Below are 18,454 nucleotides of genomic sequence, written 5' to 3' on the forward strand. Positions count from 1 at the left end.
CGAAGGATCCCATTGTGGCCAATGTAATCTTAGATCATCTCCAGTAATCTGGACCCAGGTGACAAGGAACTTGCAAATGTTTGGTCTATAATTTTTCTTTCTTTCTTTTTTTTTTTTTCTGTGAGGAAGATTAGCCCTGAGCTAACATCTGATGCCAATCCTCCTCTTTCTGCTGAGGAAGACTGGCCCTGGGCTAACATCCATGCCCATCTTCCTCTACTTTATATGGGACGCTGCCACAGCAAGGTTGATAAGCGGTGTGTAGGTCCACGCCCGGCATCCGAACCTGCGAACCCCCGGCCACTGAAGCAGAGTGCTCGCACTTAACCGCTGCACCACTGGGCTGGCCCTGGTCCATAATTTTGGTACATAAAGGCCGCAGGGGTGGTGGCAGGTGGTTGGCCATTTGCTGCCTCTTTAAAACAAAAGGCACCCATCATGAATGGAGAAGCTTCGCTTTCAGCTGGCTGAACCTTAAAGAAACCTGGAAATGAGGGATTCCCCTCCTTAGAGACCGAGGGAATCCCCTCCTTAAAGAGCTTCTAGGCCTCTACCAGAGCTGGGACGTCAAGGTGAGAGGGCCTTACCTTGATGTCCTCCTGAGACCGTTGGAGATGCGGAGGAGCAGCCAAGGGGCTCCGGGTCGTGTCGGCAGGCAGTGTCCCCAGGAGGCAATCAGGCAGCCGCTTCACATTCCATCCTCGGTGCCAGAAATGTTAACCAAAATGAGCAGCTTTATGAGGCAAAGGTAAGTTTTAAAGAAAAGAGAGGCTTTATTAAAGGTTTGCAAACCGGTGAAGTATACCTCAACTGGAAGTTGACAGGTGAGCCATCCCCCACCCCTGCCCCCACTGCCTTGGTCTAGGGGTGGCTGGTTTTTAAAGGCACACAGTGCAGAGCATGCAAGGTTAAGAGTGAGCCCGGTTCTGATTGGTGGCTCTTCCCAGCTACAGTGTATCTGTGCCCTGGGCTTTCTAAATGTCCTCACTGCGGGACACTCTATTGCCTTGTTCTCTGGCCATCTGGCGACAGTGGAGGTAAAAGTGTAATTTTTTATTTTTGTCCATAGCTCAGCCTTGAGATGGTCATGGTAACAGTCACATGGACTCTGGCCTCCTTCTAATCTTTTTCTTTTTTCAACCTGTCCCCCTGGACTCATTCAAATCCCACGTGTGCGACCAGCCTGCTGTGGGATGGCAACTTGGTTTCCACACGTGGCAACGGGGATGGCCCACGGTCTGTGCGCCCCTGCGCCCTGTTCTCTGCCTGACCTCCGAGTCCCGCGTCTGACTCCTGCCTTTCCTCTCCCTGCCACGTGCGTCCGGGTGCTGAGGGCACAGAGCGGGTTCTGCGTGAGGGAAGAGGCAGCATCCTCCCAACGCCCCGCTCTCCGGTGGCCGCCAGGGGGCGCGCCGGCCCCAGGACCCGCCCTGGGAATATTTCAGGAGCGCCAGGCGCTATCGTGGCCCCTGGGAGCATGGAGGGGAGAGACCTCCAGCCCTGCAGAGGGTACCAAGGCCGCTGAACTGGACCACAGGTGACGTTGAGGGGCGCTGGCTTCCAGGTGGGTACCAAGAGCACACGCAGGAAACTGAGGCTTGGAAGTACAGTGGCTTGCTCCAGATCACCCGGTTAGGACAAGGAGGCTCCCAGAATGACCCTGGGGAAGCGTGGCTTGGAGGCAGAGGTGTGGGCGAAGGGCTCGCAGAGTGGGCCGGACGGGGTCCCAGAGGTGCAGGCAGCCCTCCAGGGAGGGGTTCCATGGTGACCCCAGTCCCAGGCGAGACAGATGGCTGCATGGTGAAGAGCGAAGGCCTTGCCATCACCCCTCCCCTTATCCAGAGCCCCAGGTCCCTCCCCAGGGACTGGGGAAAGAGACTTATCTCACCCCATATGGGAATTAAGAGATGAGCGCCTGGCCCCAGGTTCAGGAAATGCCGCTGACCCTCCTCAGCAGCTGCCACCCCCCTGCTGTCTGCTGGAGTGGGAGGCCACCACAGGATTTCCCAGGCCAGGCCTGCAAGGGTGCCAGCCCTGGTGGGGGTCAGGGCTCTGTGCTGACCCATGGTGAGGCCTGAGAGTGTGGTGGCTGCCTGCCTGGGAAGTGGGGCCAGCCCTCCGAAGCCTCTGGTCCTCTTAGGAGGAGGAAAGGCTGCTTGCTTGGGCATCTGCTAGGTGCTGGGTGCTCAGAGAGGTACAGCGATTCAAACTGTCCAGATCCAGGCAGAGGGCCCAGAACCCAGGTAGCGGGACTGAAAACCCAGGTAGTAGGGTCCAGAACCCAGGCAGAGGGCCCAGAATCCAGGCAGAGGGCCAGGAACCCAGGCAGAGGGCCCAGAAGCCCACGCAGTAGGATCCAGAACCCAGGCAGAGTGCCCAGAACCCAGGCAGAGGGCCCAGGACCCAGGCAGAGGGCCCAGAACCCAGGTAGAGGGGCCAGAGCCCAGGTGGAGGCCCCCTGAACACAGGCGGAGGCACTCGGAACCCAGGCGCAGGGCCCAGAACCCAGGCAGAGGCCCTAGAATAGAGGCAGAGAGCCCGGAACCCAAGCAGTAGGATCCAGAACCCAGGCAGAGGCTCCCGTAACCCAGGCAGTAGGGTCCTGGAACCTAGGTGGAGGCCCCCAGAACCCAGGTGGAGGCACTTGGAACCCAGGCGCAGGGCCCGGAACTCAGGCAGAGGTCCTAGAATCCAGGCAGAGGGCCCGGAACGCAGGCAGAGGGCCCAGAACCCAGGCATTGGACCCAGAACCCAGACAGAGGGCCCAGAACCCAGACCCTCAGAGGCTGTGCTCTCTTTGCACCCAGCCGCAATGGTTGCAGTCGAATACACACACACACACACACACACACACACACACACATACACACACACATACCATCTTTCTCGACCTGGTGAGGTTGGCCAAGGGAGCCGCTAGGCTCACCTGGAGGGGTCAACCCAAGGAAGCTGGACTTACCGTGGCCTGGCTGGGCAGTCGGTGTCTGCAGAGCTCCAAGGCTCAGCTGCCATCTGGGGTGTCCTGAGCCGGCCTCTCTGGAGGCTCTGAGACCAGGTCTGAGGACATGCCTGGGGGACAGAGGCGGCAGCCCTTCTTCCCGGACTGCGGGACACCGAAGCCTTGTGCCCTGGGCTCCTGCTCAGGACCCCCAGGGGCGCCCTCCTCTTCTGGGGTTTCAGAGGAGGTGCCTGGGGAGGGTCATGTTCCTTCTGAGGGTGAGGGGTGACGGTGGCATTTCAGGCATCGTGCATGCTGCCATGACTGGCCCTGGGTGACAAGCCCTGGGACTTGGGGTCCTGTGTGGCCGGATGGCCCGGCCCACCCCCTCGACTACTGGAATAGCACAAACACAACCACACTGGTTTTCAATCATTTATTCCTATGCAGAGGTTTGAGTAGAAAAATAAGCGGAAACAACAGAATGAATATGAAATCAGAAGGGATCAGAATGCCTTTGGTCCCCTGCCCTCCACGCTGCTCAGGGAGGGGCATCCTCTTGTCTTAGGCGAGGGGATGGCTTCAAGTCATCAGCTCTCCATGCCCACACGACTGGCCCCAGCCCTTCCGAGGGAGGCCCCAGTCCAGGGCGTCTGAGTCCCCCCATCATGGCTAGGGAGGGGGTCGTGGAATTCCTCAGGGCAGGGAAAGGAAGGGTGGGGGGGTGTGGAAGTCCCTGGGAAAGGGATAGGGGCCCTTGCCTTGGGGGGGGTCACAGGTTGGGGACCAAGATGAAGGCGAGGAGGCCGAGGGCCAGGGCCAGGCTGAGGGTGGCACTGGAGAGCAGGATGCGAGCAGGCGCGTGGCTCTGCAGACTCTCGTTGCACAGGTCGCCCTGGCAGCACAGGGTGGCTGCTGTGCCGCTGCTCACCTGGCCCTGCATGCTGTATGCGGGCGTGCACGACTCTGAGCAGTCCTTCTCCACCAGGTTCCCCGCCAGGGGCTCCACTGGGAACGGGTGGGTGCGGTCAGGCCGCGTGGCCGTCTCTGACTCCCACATCCCACCCAGCTTGCGTTGTCCATGGCACCCTAAGTCCCAGCTCTCAGCCTCTATGGCCACCGCCACTGCCGGCACTCCCACCAGCCTCCCCGGGGATGGTCTGCCAGCCCCTGGGGCACCTGGACAGAGCTCTGGGGTGGTCTGTGGGGCCCCCTTCCTGGCCCCGTGCCCCCAGGTCACTTACCCTTGGTCATGGTCCTGCAGTAGCGCGAGCTGGTGGGGCAAGTCTGAGGTTTCCTACAGTTGGTAGAGCTGGAGCACACGTGACAGCGGAGAGCCTGGGCTGCGGGTGAGGGTGGCAGGGGTCTCAGCCAGCCCCAGCAAGGCCTCTCAGGGACACAGGGAGGCCTGGGCTCACTTCCTCCAAAGACCCCTCCTGGACAGAGCCCTCTGCCACCCCTGCCCTAGACCAGGCCCTCTGAGGTCCCCGCACCCTGTCAGGGCTCATGTCCTGCACACAGCCTCAGCAGGCAGGAGGTGACAGTCCCTGTCACCCCACCTGGAGGAAATGTCCTGTGCTGGGCATGTTAGAGGAATGGTGAGGAGGGGCCAGAACAGGGTGCACTGGAGACCCCTCTCCAGGGTCATCAGAGAGCTCTGGGACCCGCTAAGTCCCCCCCAGGGGCTGTCCCTGGATGGGCAGCTGATGGTTCTGAGGACCTGAGGCTGGGTCAGAGCCCTGGGGCTGTCAGCTTGGCTGCACTGAGCCTGTGGGAGCAAAGCCTGTCCTGGGGGGCCCTGGAGACCAGGAGAGGCAGAGGCCAGATGTAGGGTTCATTTTGTTTTAATTTCTGAGTCTAGCACCCCACAATTTTAGGATTCTCTGAGCCTAAATGTCAACAACTCCAGGCTTCCACTGGCCGGCCCATTGGCCAAAGATGCCAACCTCCATCCCAGCCCCCTCGTCCAGCCCCTCACCTGGCCCAGCGGCCACAGCCAGGGTGACAAGGAGCAGCAGGGCAGTCTTCATCTCGGGTGTCTCTGGGAGCAGTGGGGGCCCCTCCTCTCTGGAGGCCTTATAGCTGGGATGGGTGCTGACGGGAGGGGCGGGGTAGGCAGCCAGTCAGGCAGCGGTGTTCCGCGGGGACCGGCCCCACCCTGGCTCCCCACACACCCCAGCCCATCACTTGCCTGCCCCTGCCAGGTTCAGGGACCTCTGCCCTTGGCCACCTCCTCCCACGGCAGGGGCCTGCCTTCCCCCTCTCCGGGCTGTGGACAGCGGCCTCTGCTGACCCTGCAGCTCACTGCCGTGTCTTCCTCTCTCTGGCCCTCTGGCCACTCCTGGATCACTGTCTCTGACCTTCCGCTCCTTCCCTTGCATTCCCCACCCTCAGACAGGGTCCCAGAGTCATAAGCTTGTGTGGGTGCCCACGGGTCCAGGGAGGCAAGAGGAGGCGCTGGCCCTGCCTGCCTGGGCTCTGGGCTCAGGGGTGCTAGGTCCACCCGGGAGCCCTGGGAGAAGGAGCCCCGGGGAGGCACAGCATCCTGCTGAGACGTCGGGAGCTGGGGGTGGTGAGGGGAGGGGAGGTCATCCTGGGCGGGGTGGGCCGCAGAACAAGGCTGTGGATGTGCCTACAGGGAGGTGAGCACTAGACCAGCTGTGGAACGGGAAGACCTGTGGGACTGTCACGGGAGGGGTGGGGCGTGGAGGCCAAGACAAGCCCTAGCGGCACGGCAGAGACCGAGGGCCCTCACATCTCCCCCAACCCTTCCGGGGCCCAGGACCCCTCCCCATCAAGTGCTCCCTCCGCAAGGGGCAGCTGCCTCCGTCCTGCTTTGTGACTTGTTCTCTGCCTCTCTGCTCTGGTGACAGCTGGGGGTGGGCTCTCCAGGCCACTGGGCGCCTGCCCAGGGCCCTGGGGCAGGGTCTAGCCAGTGGGTGCTGGGCAGGCCCCTCCCACCCCCACCCTCTTGTCGTGCTCGCAGGAGGGACTTGGGACTCTGAGCACAGGCGCCCTCTCTGCTCGCCATCTCCCCCCAGGTTTCCCTGTCTGCTTGCTGGCCCCGGGGGCCCTGCTGCTGCTCTGCTCTGCAGGGCAGCCCCTGCTGGGTACTGTGGGTGGGCCCCACAGGGGCCTGTCCAGTCCTTGCCCTGGCAGGCCATGCCAACAGTGAGTGGGGCCGGGGCACAGGTGGAGTCAGCCCTGAGCTGACCCCAGCCCCTGCTGATGGATATGTGCCACAAGGACTGGTGAGGCCGGGCCTGCCACAAGGAGGGCAGCCTTGGGCCGGGGGGCGGGGCCTGGGGCCAGCCTATGGCTCTTGGGAGCATCTGGGCTCCAGACTCCCTGGCCCTTCCTCCCGTCATGTCCCTGCGCTGGGCCCCTTCTCTCTCCGGCCATGTGTGGTAGAGTCAGGGCCGCATCAGGGGGGTCGGAGGAGGTGCTGCCCTCCCTGAAGCAGTCACTGGACCTGGTGGGACCTGGCCGAAGGTGGAGGAGTAGTGTGGCGGTGCCTTCCAGGACCATGGTGGGTGCAGGTGGGTCCCCCAGGCAGCCGCACAGCAGCACGCAGAGCCTGTGGAGGCCCCCTGTCCTGCTGGCTGGTCCCAGGCTCCCTGGGGCTTGTTTAGGGCAGTTGGGATCTCGCTCCACAAGGCAAGTAATGTGGGGGTCCCCATGCCCTCACCTGGAGAGAGAAAGTCACCCCAAGCTCCGAGGCCTCCCCATATTCAGCACGGCCACTCACGGCAGGGGGAGGGAGGGCATCCCTGAGGCCTTGGGAAGCAGGACTCAGGGCTGGGTGACAGGGTGTGACTGGTGTGGGGTGGGAGTGGCAGGGGGCAGAGGTGACTCACTCAGGCGAAGGGGCATGGAAGCTGCTGGAAAAACAGGTTTGAGGAATTGGATTTCCTGTTAGGCCTGGTGCAGCTGCAGGATCCAGGGACGTCAGGCGGGATGGAGGTCCAGATGTGAGGCCACTACAGCGGGCTCCCTGCACACCTGGCCACCCCTGTGAGGCACCTCAGCAGTCACGGTGGCCATGTGCCCTGGACCAGGGCCAGACACTGGCACAGAAGTGGCAGCTGGGTTCTGGTCCCGTGGGAAGAAGGCCTTTGTCCCTGGCAGGGCTGCCCCTGGGAAGGTGAGCCACCTGTCCTGGGGGCTTCCCAGCAGAACCAGCAACAACACCCCCAGACAGTTTACCTGTGGGAGAAAGTGGGTGATTTGGATGGCAGGAGCTCTCGGAGACTGGGAGTCAGGGAGGGCTCCCTGCAGGCGGTGACCTGGCTATGGTCTTGGAGGGCAGGATTCAGCAGAGAGAGGAGCCATCATGGCCTGTTAAGTGGGCCCCCTTCCAACACCCTTTTACTGGTGAGGAAATGAGGGCCAGAGAGGGCCGGGCTGGTGCCAGGTCACCCAGGAGTGGGGCAGAACCTGGCATTTGTTTCTATCACCAGTGGCCTCTCTTCCTCTCCTCCGTCGCCCCCTGGAGAAAGCTGCCACTTTCCAGAACCTGAGCCCTCTCACCCAGCCCCTGGTGCCGGCCCAGGTCCTTAGACCTGACTGTACCAGCGGAACGTTGGCAGCAGGAATGACCGAGAGAGGCCTTGAAGGGGCCTGGGGCCTGGAGCACCGCCACCCCCACCCCTCAGCCCCACGGCTCCCCGGCCAGGAAGCCAGGCACTGGCACAAGCCCAGACCCCTGCCTATGGCCCGAGTCTGGCTGCTCACGCCCCTCATCACGCTTTGCTTTCCTACCCTCTCCCCAGCTCTGGCCTTGGAGTGGGGGCGGGCAGCAGTTGAGGCCCAGACCTCCAGGCTGTCGAGCCACCTGATCACATGGAGGGGGCCTGTGGCCCAGAGAGGAAAGCGCCTGGCGCAGCACGGCATAGCAGCCTCTCCAAGCCTTCTGAAAGTGAGGGTGGGCACCAGGGTGGGCAAGTCAGGCCCCCCGCCTGGAGGCACCCCTGCACCTCCAGGCCTGGGGACAAGGCTTCTTCAGCTCCAGGTTGCCACATGGGCAAGTACTGGCCCGGCCGCACCCTAGGAGTGCCAAAATGCTTCCCTCTGCCTCAAGGCAGTCCATTCATTCATTCACTTACTCATTCATTCGGCAATGTTTTAGAAGCACATACCATATGCCAGGTACTGGGGTGTAACAGACCGAGAGAGGAGAGATGGGCCTGGAGCAACTGGGGAGCCAGGGCATGGACAAGTGATGCTCTGTGGCGGACCCCACACACACATGTGAGGATCAGAGAGGCTGAGGGACCTGGGGGGAGCTCCAAGGGTGGAGCAGGGAAGGGCATCCATGCAGGGGAGCTGGGGCAGAGTCTGAGGCCCTGTGGCCCTTGGGGGGATCACACTTCTCTTGTCTCTCTTCCTTCTTCCCCAACAGGGGCGAGGTGACCACCCCGTGAGTCAGGCACCCACCCACGAGACACAGTGTCTCCCTTGGGGCCTCTCTGTCCCTTTCAGGCTCACACCTGCACACCAGACGGGCCTCTCTCGCATGACACAGAGAGGGCAGGGCCTTGCCCAGGGTTGCCCAGCTGGCGAGTGGGAGGCAGAGTTCTTCCCTCAGGCCCAGGCCTCCCACTCCTTCCTGGCACAGGAGAGTCACCCTCACCCACAGGGCCGCAGCCTCAACACGGGTCTCTGTCACCTTCCCAGGGCCTTCCCCTGCCCTAGATCATCCCCTGGGACCCTGGCCGCAGCAGCCCTTCTCCAGAGATGCCCTCCCTCCGTTGCTGGTGGGGCTGATGGGTGCTGTTAACGTCCTTGGGCTGGGCCAGGGGCTGGGGTTCGAGGCCAGCTCTGCCCTCTGCGCTGGCCCCTCGTCAGTGTGGGGTCTCTCTTCCAGACTCTCCCAGAGTGCAAATCCAGGTAGCAGCCGACTGGGCAGCCTTTCCCTGCCTTGGGGTGCAACCTGTTCCTGGGCATGACTGGACCAGAGCCTGTGGTTCCTGAGGGCCAAGAGAGACAAACCAGTTCTCAGGCCTGGCAGGCGACTCCCCTGAGAGAGGCCCCACAGGACCCCTGTGTACACCAGCACCTAGGACCACACTGGGACACCGCTTGACGGAGCCCCACATGGGCTCTGGTTGTCGGCTTCTCTGCCTGTGTCCCTGAGAGGCCCTGGGACTCAGGGGTCGGGTGATGAGGGAGAGGCCCTCAGGGTGTGAGCAGCATCCTTCCCTGAGGTAGGGGGAGAGACCCTGCAGAAGGGCGCGGGCACAGAGCCACAGAGCCACAGCGACCATGGAGACCTCGGGGTCCCAGGACCACAGGCCCCTGCAGGATGGGCTCGTAGAACGTGGAGCCCTGGAAGTGCAGAACCCAACGAGCCTGAGAGTCAGGTCCTCTGGGGGGTGACTCTCCCCAGGCCAGGACAAGCTCTTTCCAGGTTTCTAGGGAAGGGCAGAGTATATGTGCCCACGCTCTACGTCTGGGGTCCCCCACCGCTGTGCCTGGCCCACTGCACCTCCTGCTGTAGCCTGGAGCTTGTGGCTGTGAATGGCTGAGCTCCATGACAGCGTGGGTGTAGTTTCCAGGGTAGAATGTAGGACCCTCCTCACTCTCCTTTCTCACTCCTCTGCCCTTAATTGCTCCCAACACCTACCCACTCACCTACCCATGCATCCACCCATCTATCCATCATCCATCCACCCGTCCATCCATCTATCCACCCACTCGCCCACCCGTCCATCCACATATTCATCCACCCATCTATCCATCCACCTATCTCTTCATCCACTCATACCACTTATGTGTCCTCTAGGAGATAGTTACAGTGGTGTCTCTCTCTCCTCTCCCCTGTTGCCTTTCTTATTTACACACACACCTGCCCCTGACAAGAGAAAACAGTAATTCTCAGAGACCGTGGAGTGAAGCCGGGGGCGCTTGGAGAGCCTTCGGTCTGCAGGTCATTGGCGACAGCTCTGGGACTTGCAACACCCGACATGCAGACACTCTCTTTTTACTTGAGATTATGTGATAACTTGGGGGAGGGGGGCTTTGGGAGGACATTGTTTATTCTAACCTTTAGGAGGGAAATAAACATTTTAGGTATATCACGTGCCCTGTTGGTCTTTCTGTCCATCTTTGGCACAAGTATCTCTTAGACAGAGCGGTCTAAGTTTCTTTCCTTGATGCCCCGCCACCCTTGTCACTTTGTCCTCTGTTCCTTGGGAACGTAAAATGGCTCCTTACTGGGTGCTGCCACTCTCTAAGCCCCACTAAAACACTGCCAGGACAGGTTGGAATTTAAAAAAGTTTTTTTTTTTTTTAATTGAGGTAACATTGGTTTATAACATTATATAAATTTCAGGTATACATCATTATATTTTAATTTCTGCATAGATTACATCATGTTCACCTCCCAAATACTAATTATGGTCCATCACCACACACATGTGCCTAATCACCCCTTTCACCCTCCTCCCTCCCCCCTTCCCCTCTGGTAACCACCAGTCCAATCTCTGTCTCTATGTGTTTGTTTGTTGTTGTTTTTATCTTCTATTTATGAGTGAGATCATACAGTATTTGACTTTCTCCCTCTGGACTTATTTCACTTAGCACAATACCCTCAAGGTCCATCCATGTTGTCGCAAATGGCATGATTTCATCTTTTTTTATGGCTGAGTAGTATTCCATTGTGTATATATACCACATCTTCTTTATCCATTCATCCTTTGATGGGCACCTGGGTTGCTTTCAAGTCTTGGCTATTGTGAATAACGCTGCAGTGAACACAGGGGTGCATGTATCTTTACGTATTCATGTTTTCGTGTTCTTTGGATAAATACCCAGCAGTGGAATAGCTGGATTGTGTGGAAGTTCTAGTCTTAACTTTCTGAGGACTCTCCATACTGTTTTCCACAGTGGCTGCACCAGTTTGCACTCCCACCAGCAGTGTATGAGAGCTCCCTTCTCTCCACATCCTCTCCAACACTTCTTTATTTCCCGCTTGTTAATTATAGCCATTCTGACGGGCGTGAGGTGATATCTCATTGTAGTTTTGATTTGCATTTCCCTGATAGTTAATGATGTTGAACATCTTTTCGTGTGCCTGTTGGCCATTTGTGTATCTTCTTTGGAGAAGTGTCTGTTCAGATCTTTTGCCCACTTAAAACATACAGATGTTTTGGAAACAGCTAATGAAATTGTCAGAGGGGGACTGTTGTCTTCCCCAGTGTGTGTGGGGAGGGCTTCAGTCTTCCAGCGAGACCCAGATTGCAGCCCCTGTCTAGACCCTGCATTGTGCAGACGAGGTTCCTGAGGCTTGTCCAGTGCCCAGCAGGGCCTGGAGACTCACACTGCCCTGTCCCCACGCGGCCTGGGAGCTGAGGAGACCCAGTCTCTGCTCCTCGGGGCCCCAGGCGGCTACTGAGCTTCTGGAACAGCCCAGCTCAGCTGCTCTCTGCTCAGCCAGGCGGCCTCCGGCCTCGGGGTTTGCATGTTGTTGCAGCTGCTCTGGGTGTGGGGACAGGCCCCCAGGGGAGGGAGGTGGGTCCCACACTGGGCCCTGCCAGGGAGCTCCTTACTACAATCACAGGAGCTTAGGGAATCAAGGGGCTTGTGTCATCCCAACAGGAGAATGTTATGTAAGGAGGGAGCAGGGGATGCTGGGTGGAGGGATTGTGACACGTGGAGCCAAAGGGACAAAGGGACGGAGATGCTGCTCCTTTCATCTCAGCCCCAGCTCTCTGGGCTCCAGCCACCTCCCCCCCTTCCCTGCCCCGGCCTCCCTTGGGCATTTCAGGAGCAACAGGTCGCAGCCTGAGCCCTCGATTTGTGGCCCCACCCCCACACCACCCAGAAATGCTCCTCCCTAAACAGGCAGCATTAGGGGCACTTAGGGTCAAACCCAGCCCCATGTCCTGCTGCCCACGAGCCCTGCCGCTGGCTCACCCGCTGCCACCCTCAGTGTTCCCACCGCATGGGTCTCCTGGCAGTCCTCAAGCCGTCCTACCTCCCGGCCCGTGCACCCGCTGTCCCTGCGGCCTTCCCTGCCCTCGGGGAGGCAGCTGGCTCCTGCACCACCCGGGCCTCCGCCACATCCCTGGGCAGGAGCTGTGGGCCTACATTCGTTGGTCGGTTTGCTGGCTGCGGCCCCCGCGCCTGCTCTGTCACTGTCGTGTCCCGGTGCCCACGTGATCCTGGGATGCAGCCGCTCTCTCTGAGTGTCTGTGGATTTAAGGGCTGTGGGGAGGGGCTCAGTCTTCGGCGCGGACCACTCTGCCAACCCAGGAGTTAATCCAGAAAGCTCTTTGTGCCTCAGTTTCCTCCTCTGTAGAGAGCAAAGACTCATATCTTTGTATGGAAGCAGTCTCCTTGCCCCACCCTCACTTCTGACTGCAGACGCTCTTGGAGGAGGAGGCTGTGGGTTGTCGTGTGGCGTCCAGTGCGGTTTCCCCTTGGGACTTGTAGGGGTGTGGCTGCCCCAGAGGGAAGGCTCGTCAGACAGGAGAGTCACGAGGAAATTCCCACCCTTCTTAAGAAAAGAAACCCCAAGCTCCCAAGGCTGGGTGGGGTCGCCCAACCCTGAGCCCCAACTTTGCTCCTGCAATGGCCCCCCCATGGACTCCACACCGACCTTCTCCTGGGTCCCCAGAGCCCAGCAGCAGGGAGATTGTGCTGGAGGCTCAGAGGGGCCCCAAAGGAATCCTGACGTCCTTGTTTCAAGGCAAGGCCCCCTTCAGCCCGCCTTGTCCTCTAGACATCCAAGGTGCAGACACAGTGGGCAGAAACCCTGCACGAAGGCCGTGCCTCCCACTGGTCTGAGCCCTCTGCTTCCCTGCGCACTTTGGGAGCACTGTGCTCCCCGACAGAAAGGCCACCACAGCACTGTCACAGGCACAGGGGATGACAGCGGGCTGGGCAAGCAGGCACTCGGGGCAGCGGTCCTGCAAGACTAGAGAGGTGGCTGCTGGGAACAGGAAGGGCTGTGTCCCTTAGGGCGAGCGTGGGAACGTTCTGGGACCCGCCGGCGGTGGGAGGGGTGGAGGCTGAGGGGAAGGGGTGGGGGAGGCTGACTGTCTGCCTTGCACACCTGCCGCCCAATTCCTCGGTTCCCAGGACTGAGGCCCGCGCCCGTCTAGGGAGGCAGCCGGGCTCTGCGGGGCAGGCGGGAGGCCCGTCCCTACTCACCGGGCCTGGACGGTTGTCCTTGTCACCCGGGAAGGGATGTGAGGGACAGAGAGGTGGGGGAAGGGAAAGGCTGTGTCTTCCTCGATTAGAGCAAGCCTCAAGGAGAGGCCTCTGGGGAGCGGGGAGGAGGCAGGTGGGCCAGGGCTGGGCCCCGCGGGCTGGGAGCAGGGAGACCCCGAGGGCGCCGGGGGTGTGAGGACATGGGCGGGCTCCCGTGGAGGGGCCCCGGGCACAGGTGCAGAGAGTAAAGCTGCTAGAGAGTTGGGGGCCTCTGGCCTTGCCCCCCAGGAAGATCCCTGGGCGCCTGTGCCCCAGTGGGGGATGCAGAATAGTGGGGGTGCAAGGGCGCACTGTGGGGCTGAGCACCTATGCGGGGGGACACCGAGGCTGAGAGGGGCTCCCTAGAGGACCCCATGTGAACCCCCAACTTGGGGTTTCCTGAAAGCATGTTTCTGCCACCCTGGCCGGGGGTTGGAATAGACCCCAGCTTCTCAGATAAGAGGAAAGTGGGCTCCTTCCCCACCCGAGCTTGTGCTCCCAGAGTTCTACCCACCCCCGTGTAACGTGCCCTTGCCTGCTCCCGAGGTGCAGGGGGCTTCCACCCCACCAGGACCAGGACAAGAACCCCCCCAGATTCGACGTCTCAGATAATGAGGGCAGGGAGGACGTGCAGCTTTATTCTCCTCTCAGAGATCCTGGGAAGTGGGCTGGCAGAGGGTGCCTCTGGGGGACGTAGGATGGCCCCCATTGCCAAGTGAGAATGGACGCCCCCCGATCCCGATGCCCGACCCTGATCCCCTGGGTGACCTGGTCCACCCTACAGCGGGCAGCCAGGGGACCACTGGAAAGGCCTGCCTTCAGCTGGCAGGGGCCAGCGGGGGTGCCAGTGGCCTTCTGGACCCCCGTCCTGTCCCTGGACTTTGGGCACTGGTCACACACCGAGCCCCTGAGGGAGAGCCTGGGAGGCGGGTCCCTGCCGGCTCTCATCGGAGTGCCTGGCTCCAAGGAAGCCCCGTGGGTTTGTGATGAATGAATGCACCAGCTGAAATGTGAGTGAACGAGGGAAGAGTAGATGCGCCAAAGGATGAATGGAGGGAGGGATGAATGAGGGAGCACAGGAGTGGCTGGTGGCGTAAATAGAAAGCCCGGGAGAATCAACATCTAAACCCCCGACCCGCCTCCTCCTGCATGGGCAGTTCCAGGCACAGGAGGAGGCCGAGGGGCCCAGTGGCCATGGAGCACAGGGGGCTCCTTCGAGGCAGGGCCTGATGGGAAATAGTCGCCAGCAGAAGCCCCTGAAAAGGAATGGAGGGTGCTGGGGAGAATTGAGGCACTCTTCCCACTCCCAGATGGCTGGGGGACCCCAGGATCCCAGGAGAGGGCTGAGGTTCCCTCCGAGGTGAAGGCCTGGGGGAGGCGTGCCCCCCTCGGCTTCCCACATCGGTGGGTTCCCTGAGGCAGAGGGGAGCGTCCTTCTCTGGGGTAGAAGGCCGAGGGGCTGGGTGTGGCCTGGGGGAAGCAGGGAGGAGTGACAGGTGAGATGGGGGCTCTTCCCACCAGGGTGGGGGTGTGCTGGGAGCTTCGCAGGCTGGAGACAGACCCCTGCAGCCTGAGTTCAGGCCGAGAGGGGACAGGCCAGATCCAGGGCCGGCCAGTGGTGAGTGGGCTCACCAGGCCGCCCGGAGCAGTACCCACAGCAGACTGGCCGAGGTGCTGACCCGCAGGGCTCCGTGGCCACCAGCCAGGCCTGCAGCCCCGCTGTGGTTGCACTGGCTCCCATGGCAGCAGGAGACGGAGAGAGCGCGGCCATCCGAGGACACGGTGCTGTTGGGGCACGTCGGGGCACAGGACTTCATGACCAGGATGCTGCTGGGGGTGGCTGTGGAGAGAGGGGCGAGGGCCCATGGGCGGCGTGCTCCACGCACCGCCCACTCAGCCAGCCGACGCGAGGCCCTGCAGCCCATGGCTGTCACCACCGTGGGCACAGCCAGCTTCCGGGGCTCCTGGGAGCTTGCACGTGGGGATCCCAAAGGGCTGTGGAGGGGGGTGTCCTTCCTTGGTGCCTTTGGGTCTGGGGAGTCCTGTCTCCCCCTCGGGCCAGGCTCCTCCATGACAGGTGGGGAGGGAGGACTCAGTGGCTCCCCATGCCCAGTCTCTCTGCCCCCAGCTCCCTCCTCCCCTCCCTCTGGCTGGTGTCTGGGAGCGCTTCTCGGCTCTGGGTCTCAGGGTCCAGGGGAGGTGCCAGGCCCTGCGCTCACCTCTTATCCCTTTCTGGGCCTGGGGAGCCTTAGGAAACGGGGGGTGAGGGATTGTGGGATACAGCGGGCTGCACAGCTGCTCTTAGAACCCCACGCCCTGTAAGGGGAACGGAAAGTGCCTGAGGGAGGCTGCTGTGCGCCCCATTCCGGGAGAGAGGGCCTAGCAGGGCCCCTGTGGAGTGAGGAGGGCGTGTGGACTGGGGCCTCGGGCAGGCCGCCTTCGTCTGTGCCGGACTCGCTGGCTTGGTTTCTGCCCTGTGCAGTGGGGACCGCTGAAGACGGAGCCGGACATGCCGGGTGCAGGCTGCTCAGAGCCCAGGGTGCTGGGTAAATGCGAGCTGCTTCCCTAACCCGTGCCGGTCAGCACGTGCTTGAAGCTGGGACCCTGACCGAAGGGGACTCGTTTGCAGCTGGCCCAGAGACCAGCGAGTGGGGCTGGGGTGTCTGTCTCCTGGTGCCTGATCTCTCTGCCTCAGTTTCCTCGTCCGGAAGATGTGGGAACTAAGAGATCGACCTTGGTGATGGCTGGGGGTTAGATGAGTTAGTTCGCGAGTAGCATGGAGACAGTGTTGAGTCCGTGTTAGTTTTCAGTCGAGTGTAGTTAGCAGCGGTGTTTAGAGCTGCAGTGCCAGGAAGGGAGGGACACAGCCCCTTCTGGCAAAGCAGGGACAGAGCCGCCAGCTCCTGAGATGGGAGCCGTGCCTGCGCGAGGAGAGGGTCAGAGGCCAGTGGGGCCACCTGAGGGGCCTCGGACTCGCCAGGTAGGCACGGTTCCTGCGCCCCCAGGAAGCCACCTCTGTGGACATACCCCCCTCCACGAGCCCGGGGCAGCGCCCGGCAGGACGCCAGACAGTGCGTTTCTTTACCTCTCGCCCCCGTAGCGAATCCTTCAATTACACAGACGATTGGTCCCTGCCCAGTGCAGTTATTAAGTAAGGAGCTGTGTGTTTATGGACGGCGTGTAACGGGGGCAGCGTCTGCTACCCTGTCCCGGAGTCACTGCTGGGGGCGTGTGTGGATAGTTACCCAGCTTGGCCACTGCCTTGCTGGGGGTCTCTGAGCTGCAGGGTCCTCACCTGAGAAATGGGGTTTTCAGTGGGGGCTGTTGGAGGACCGAACCGGAAGATGGACCAACGCCCTGGGCCTGGCGCTCTGCAGGGGCCGTGTGTTTACCTTGGTCACAAGTGAGACCATGGCTCTCTGCCGAGAGGACGGCAGTGGGAGGTGTCCTCAGGCCCCTCCTCGCGGGACCCACAGAAGCCGAGGCCCAGGGCGGCTGATTGGTGGGTCTGAGACCAGAGGCGGCACAGCCCTCTCCCCACCCCATCTCCCAGGATCTCGCAGGGAGCCAGCGGGCATCACACCTCCCAGCTACCGTCCCCACGTCAGACCAAGGCTCAGGGAGGCCCTGAGACCTGCGCGGGCCCTGTGGGTGGTGCAGGGAGCACATGGGAGCGATCGCTCTGCCGCCCGCCCGTGCTCTGCCTGCCTGGCACCCACCAGAGGGCTCCTGCCCCCACTTGCTGCTCCAGGCCCCCCTGCCTCCCCCAGGCCGGCCAGCACCCTCCCTACTCAGGCGGGGCCTCTGCTCACGGCCCCCTCCAAGGAGCGCACCCTCCCCAGTTGTCAGCCTGGGGCGCCCGTTACCACGTGGTCAGATTTGGTCTGACTGCTGCCCCTGGAGCAGATGCTCAGGGAGAGCTGCCCGGATGGACAGGTGGACGGACAAACAGGTGCAGCAGGTGGTCAGTCAGGGGCAGGCGGGAGGTGGGAAGAGGGCGAGGAGAGCATGCCTGGGGAGTCTGAGGGAAGCTCCCGCCCCAGGGACGGGACTGCGGGCCCGCAGGGTGTCTGGCCCTAACCAGGGTGTAAGAACTGAGGCTTCAGGGGCAAAGGGAGCCCGTGGGGGGTCCTAGGCAGGCTGGGACCTCCTTGGTCCCCCTCTAGCCCTCCCGTCCACCCCTCTCACTCCGAGGTTTGCTGTGCTCTGGCCACCTCCCCCCAGTACGCCCATCGAGGCCTAGAACCATTTGGTCCTGCCTTGTGCCAGGGCCAGAGCTGGCCACGCACAGTAGGTGCTCAGGGGCCATCTGCCAGGTGACTGAAAGAGAAGAGCAGTTCTGGCTGTGCCCCCTGCAGGGCTCGGCCAGAAGTGGGGGCTTGTCCCCTAGGCCTGAGAAAGTGACATGCTGGTGTCTCTGGGCAAGGTCCTTCTCTGTCCAACAGGGGCGTCCTGGAGGCATTCGAGGGGCACATGCTGCTGCCTCACAGTGTGCCTGGGCTGAGAGGAGAGTGAGGGCCAGCTGGGTGGTGGGGAGATGGAATCCGGCATGGGTCCTGTCCCTGGCATGCACTCGTGGGGTCCTGGGCTCGACACTGTGTCTCCCTGTAATAGGGGGGTCTGCGTCCTGGCAGGAAGGGCCTTTGTCATCATCGGGATAAATAGGGAGCTGTGGCCCAGAGGACGGCCCCAGGCCCGCATGAGGCTGCCTGGCTGCCCGGCCCACGGCAGAGCTCCTGCTTCACGTGGGGAGCGGGGGGGGGGGGGGACACTGCCGGGGCCTCCACAGGTGTGACCCCAATGGCGGCAGCAGCCTGCACGTGGAGAGGGTTTCTCATCCCCATCGTAGGAATGGACGCTGCTGCCTGCCCAGCGTCTCCTGGACCACACACGGCCTCCTCTCTCTGTGAGGGCCCGCCTGTCCCTGCCGCCCCTTCCCAGCCAAGCATCCCTGCTGTGCCGTCTAACTCTCTGCAGTCTGGTCAGCCTTTGCTCTCCTCGGGGTCACTGCAGCGATCGCACCCTCACCTCCTCGCCCTGCTCAGATCCCCGTGATGTGACCTCCTTGGCCTTGCCTGCATCCTGACCCTGCCTGTCACTGTCACCTTCGGGCCCTACTCGAGAGCTCTGGCCCCGGCTCAGCCCATGGTGGCTCCAAGATGAACTGGACGCACACAGGGGGTCCTGGTAGGTCAGAGGAAGGAGTTGGGGGCGTGGGGGCATGCCAACAGCCAGAGGAACCCGGAGGAGGCAGGTTCCGAGTATGGCAAGGAGGGGCAGAGTGCCAGGTGCAGAGGGAGGACAGAGGTTATGGTCTTGCAG

General features: G+C 61.8%; 1 protein-coding gene across 1 annotated transcript; it reads right to left on the reverse strand.

Annotated features, from left to right (window-relative positions):
• Positions 1–3,696: 3,696 nt before the first annotated feature.
• Positions 3,697–4,974, reverse strand: LY6D (lymphocyte antigen 6 family member D). The gene is made up of 3 exons (XM_058564461.1): positions 4,917–4,974; positions 4,183–4,281; positions 3,697–3,946 (listed from the first exon to the last, which is right to left on the reverse strand). Exons 1-3 carry the CDS (start codon positions 4,966–4,968, stop codon positions 3,711–3,713), a joined length of 387 nt encoding a protein of 128 aa, XP_058420444.1. The 5' UTR covers positions 4,969–4,974; the 3' UTR covers positions 3,697–3,710.
• Between the last annotated feature and the right edge of the window lie 13,480 nt (positions 4,975–18,454).

This window comes from Diceros bicornis, chromosome 21 (genome assembly GCF_020826845.1).
Source record: "Diceros bicornis minor isolate mBicDic1 chromosome 21, mDicBic1.mat.cur, whole genome shotgun sequence".
NCBI classification, from domain to species: Eukaryota; Metazoa; Chordata; class Mammalia; order Perissodactyla; family Rhinocerotidae; genus Diceros; species Diceros bicornis.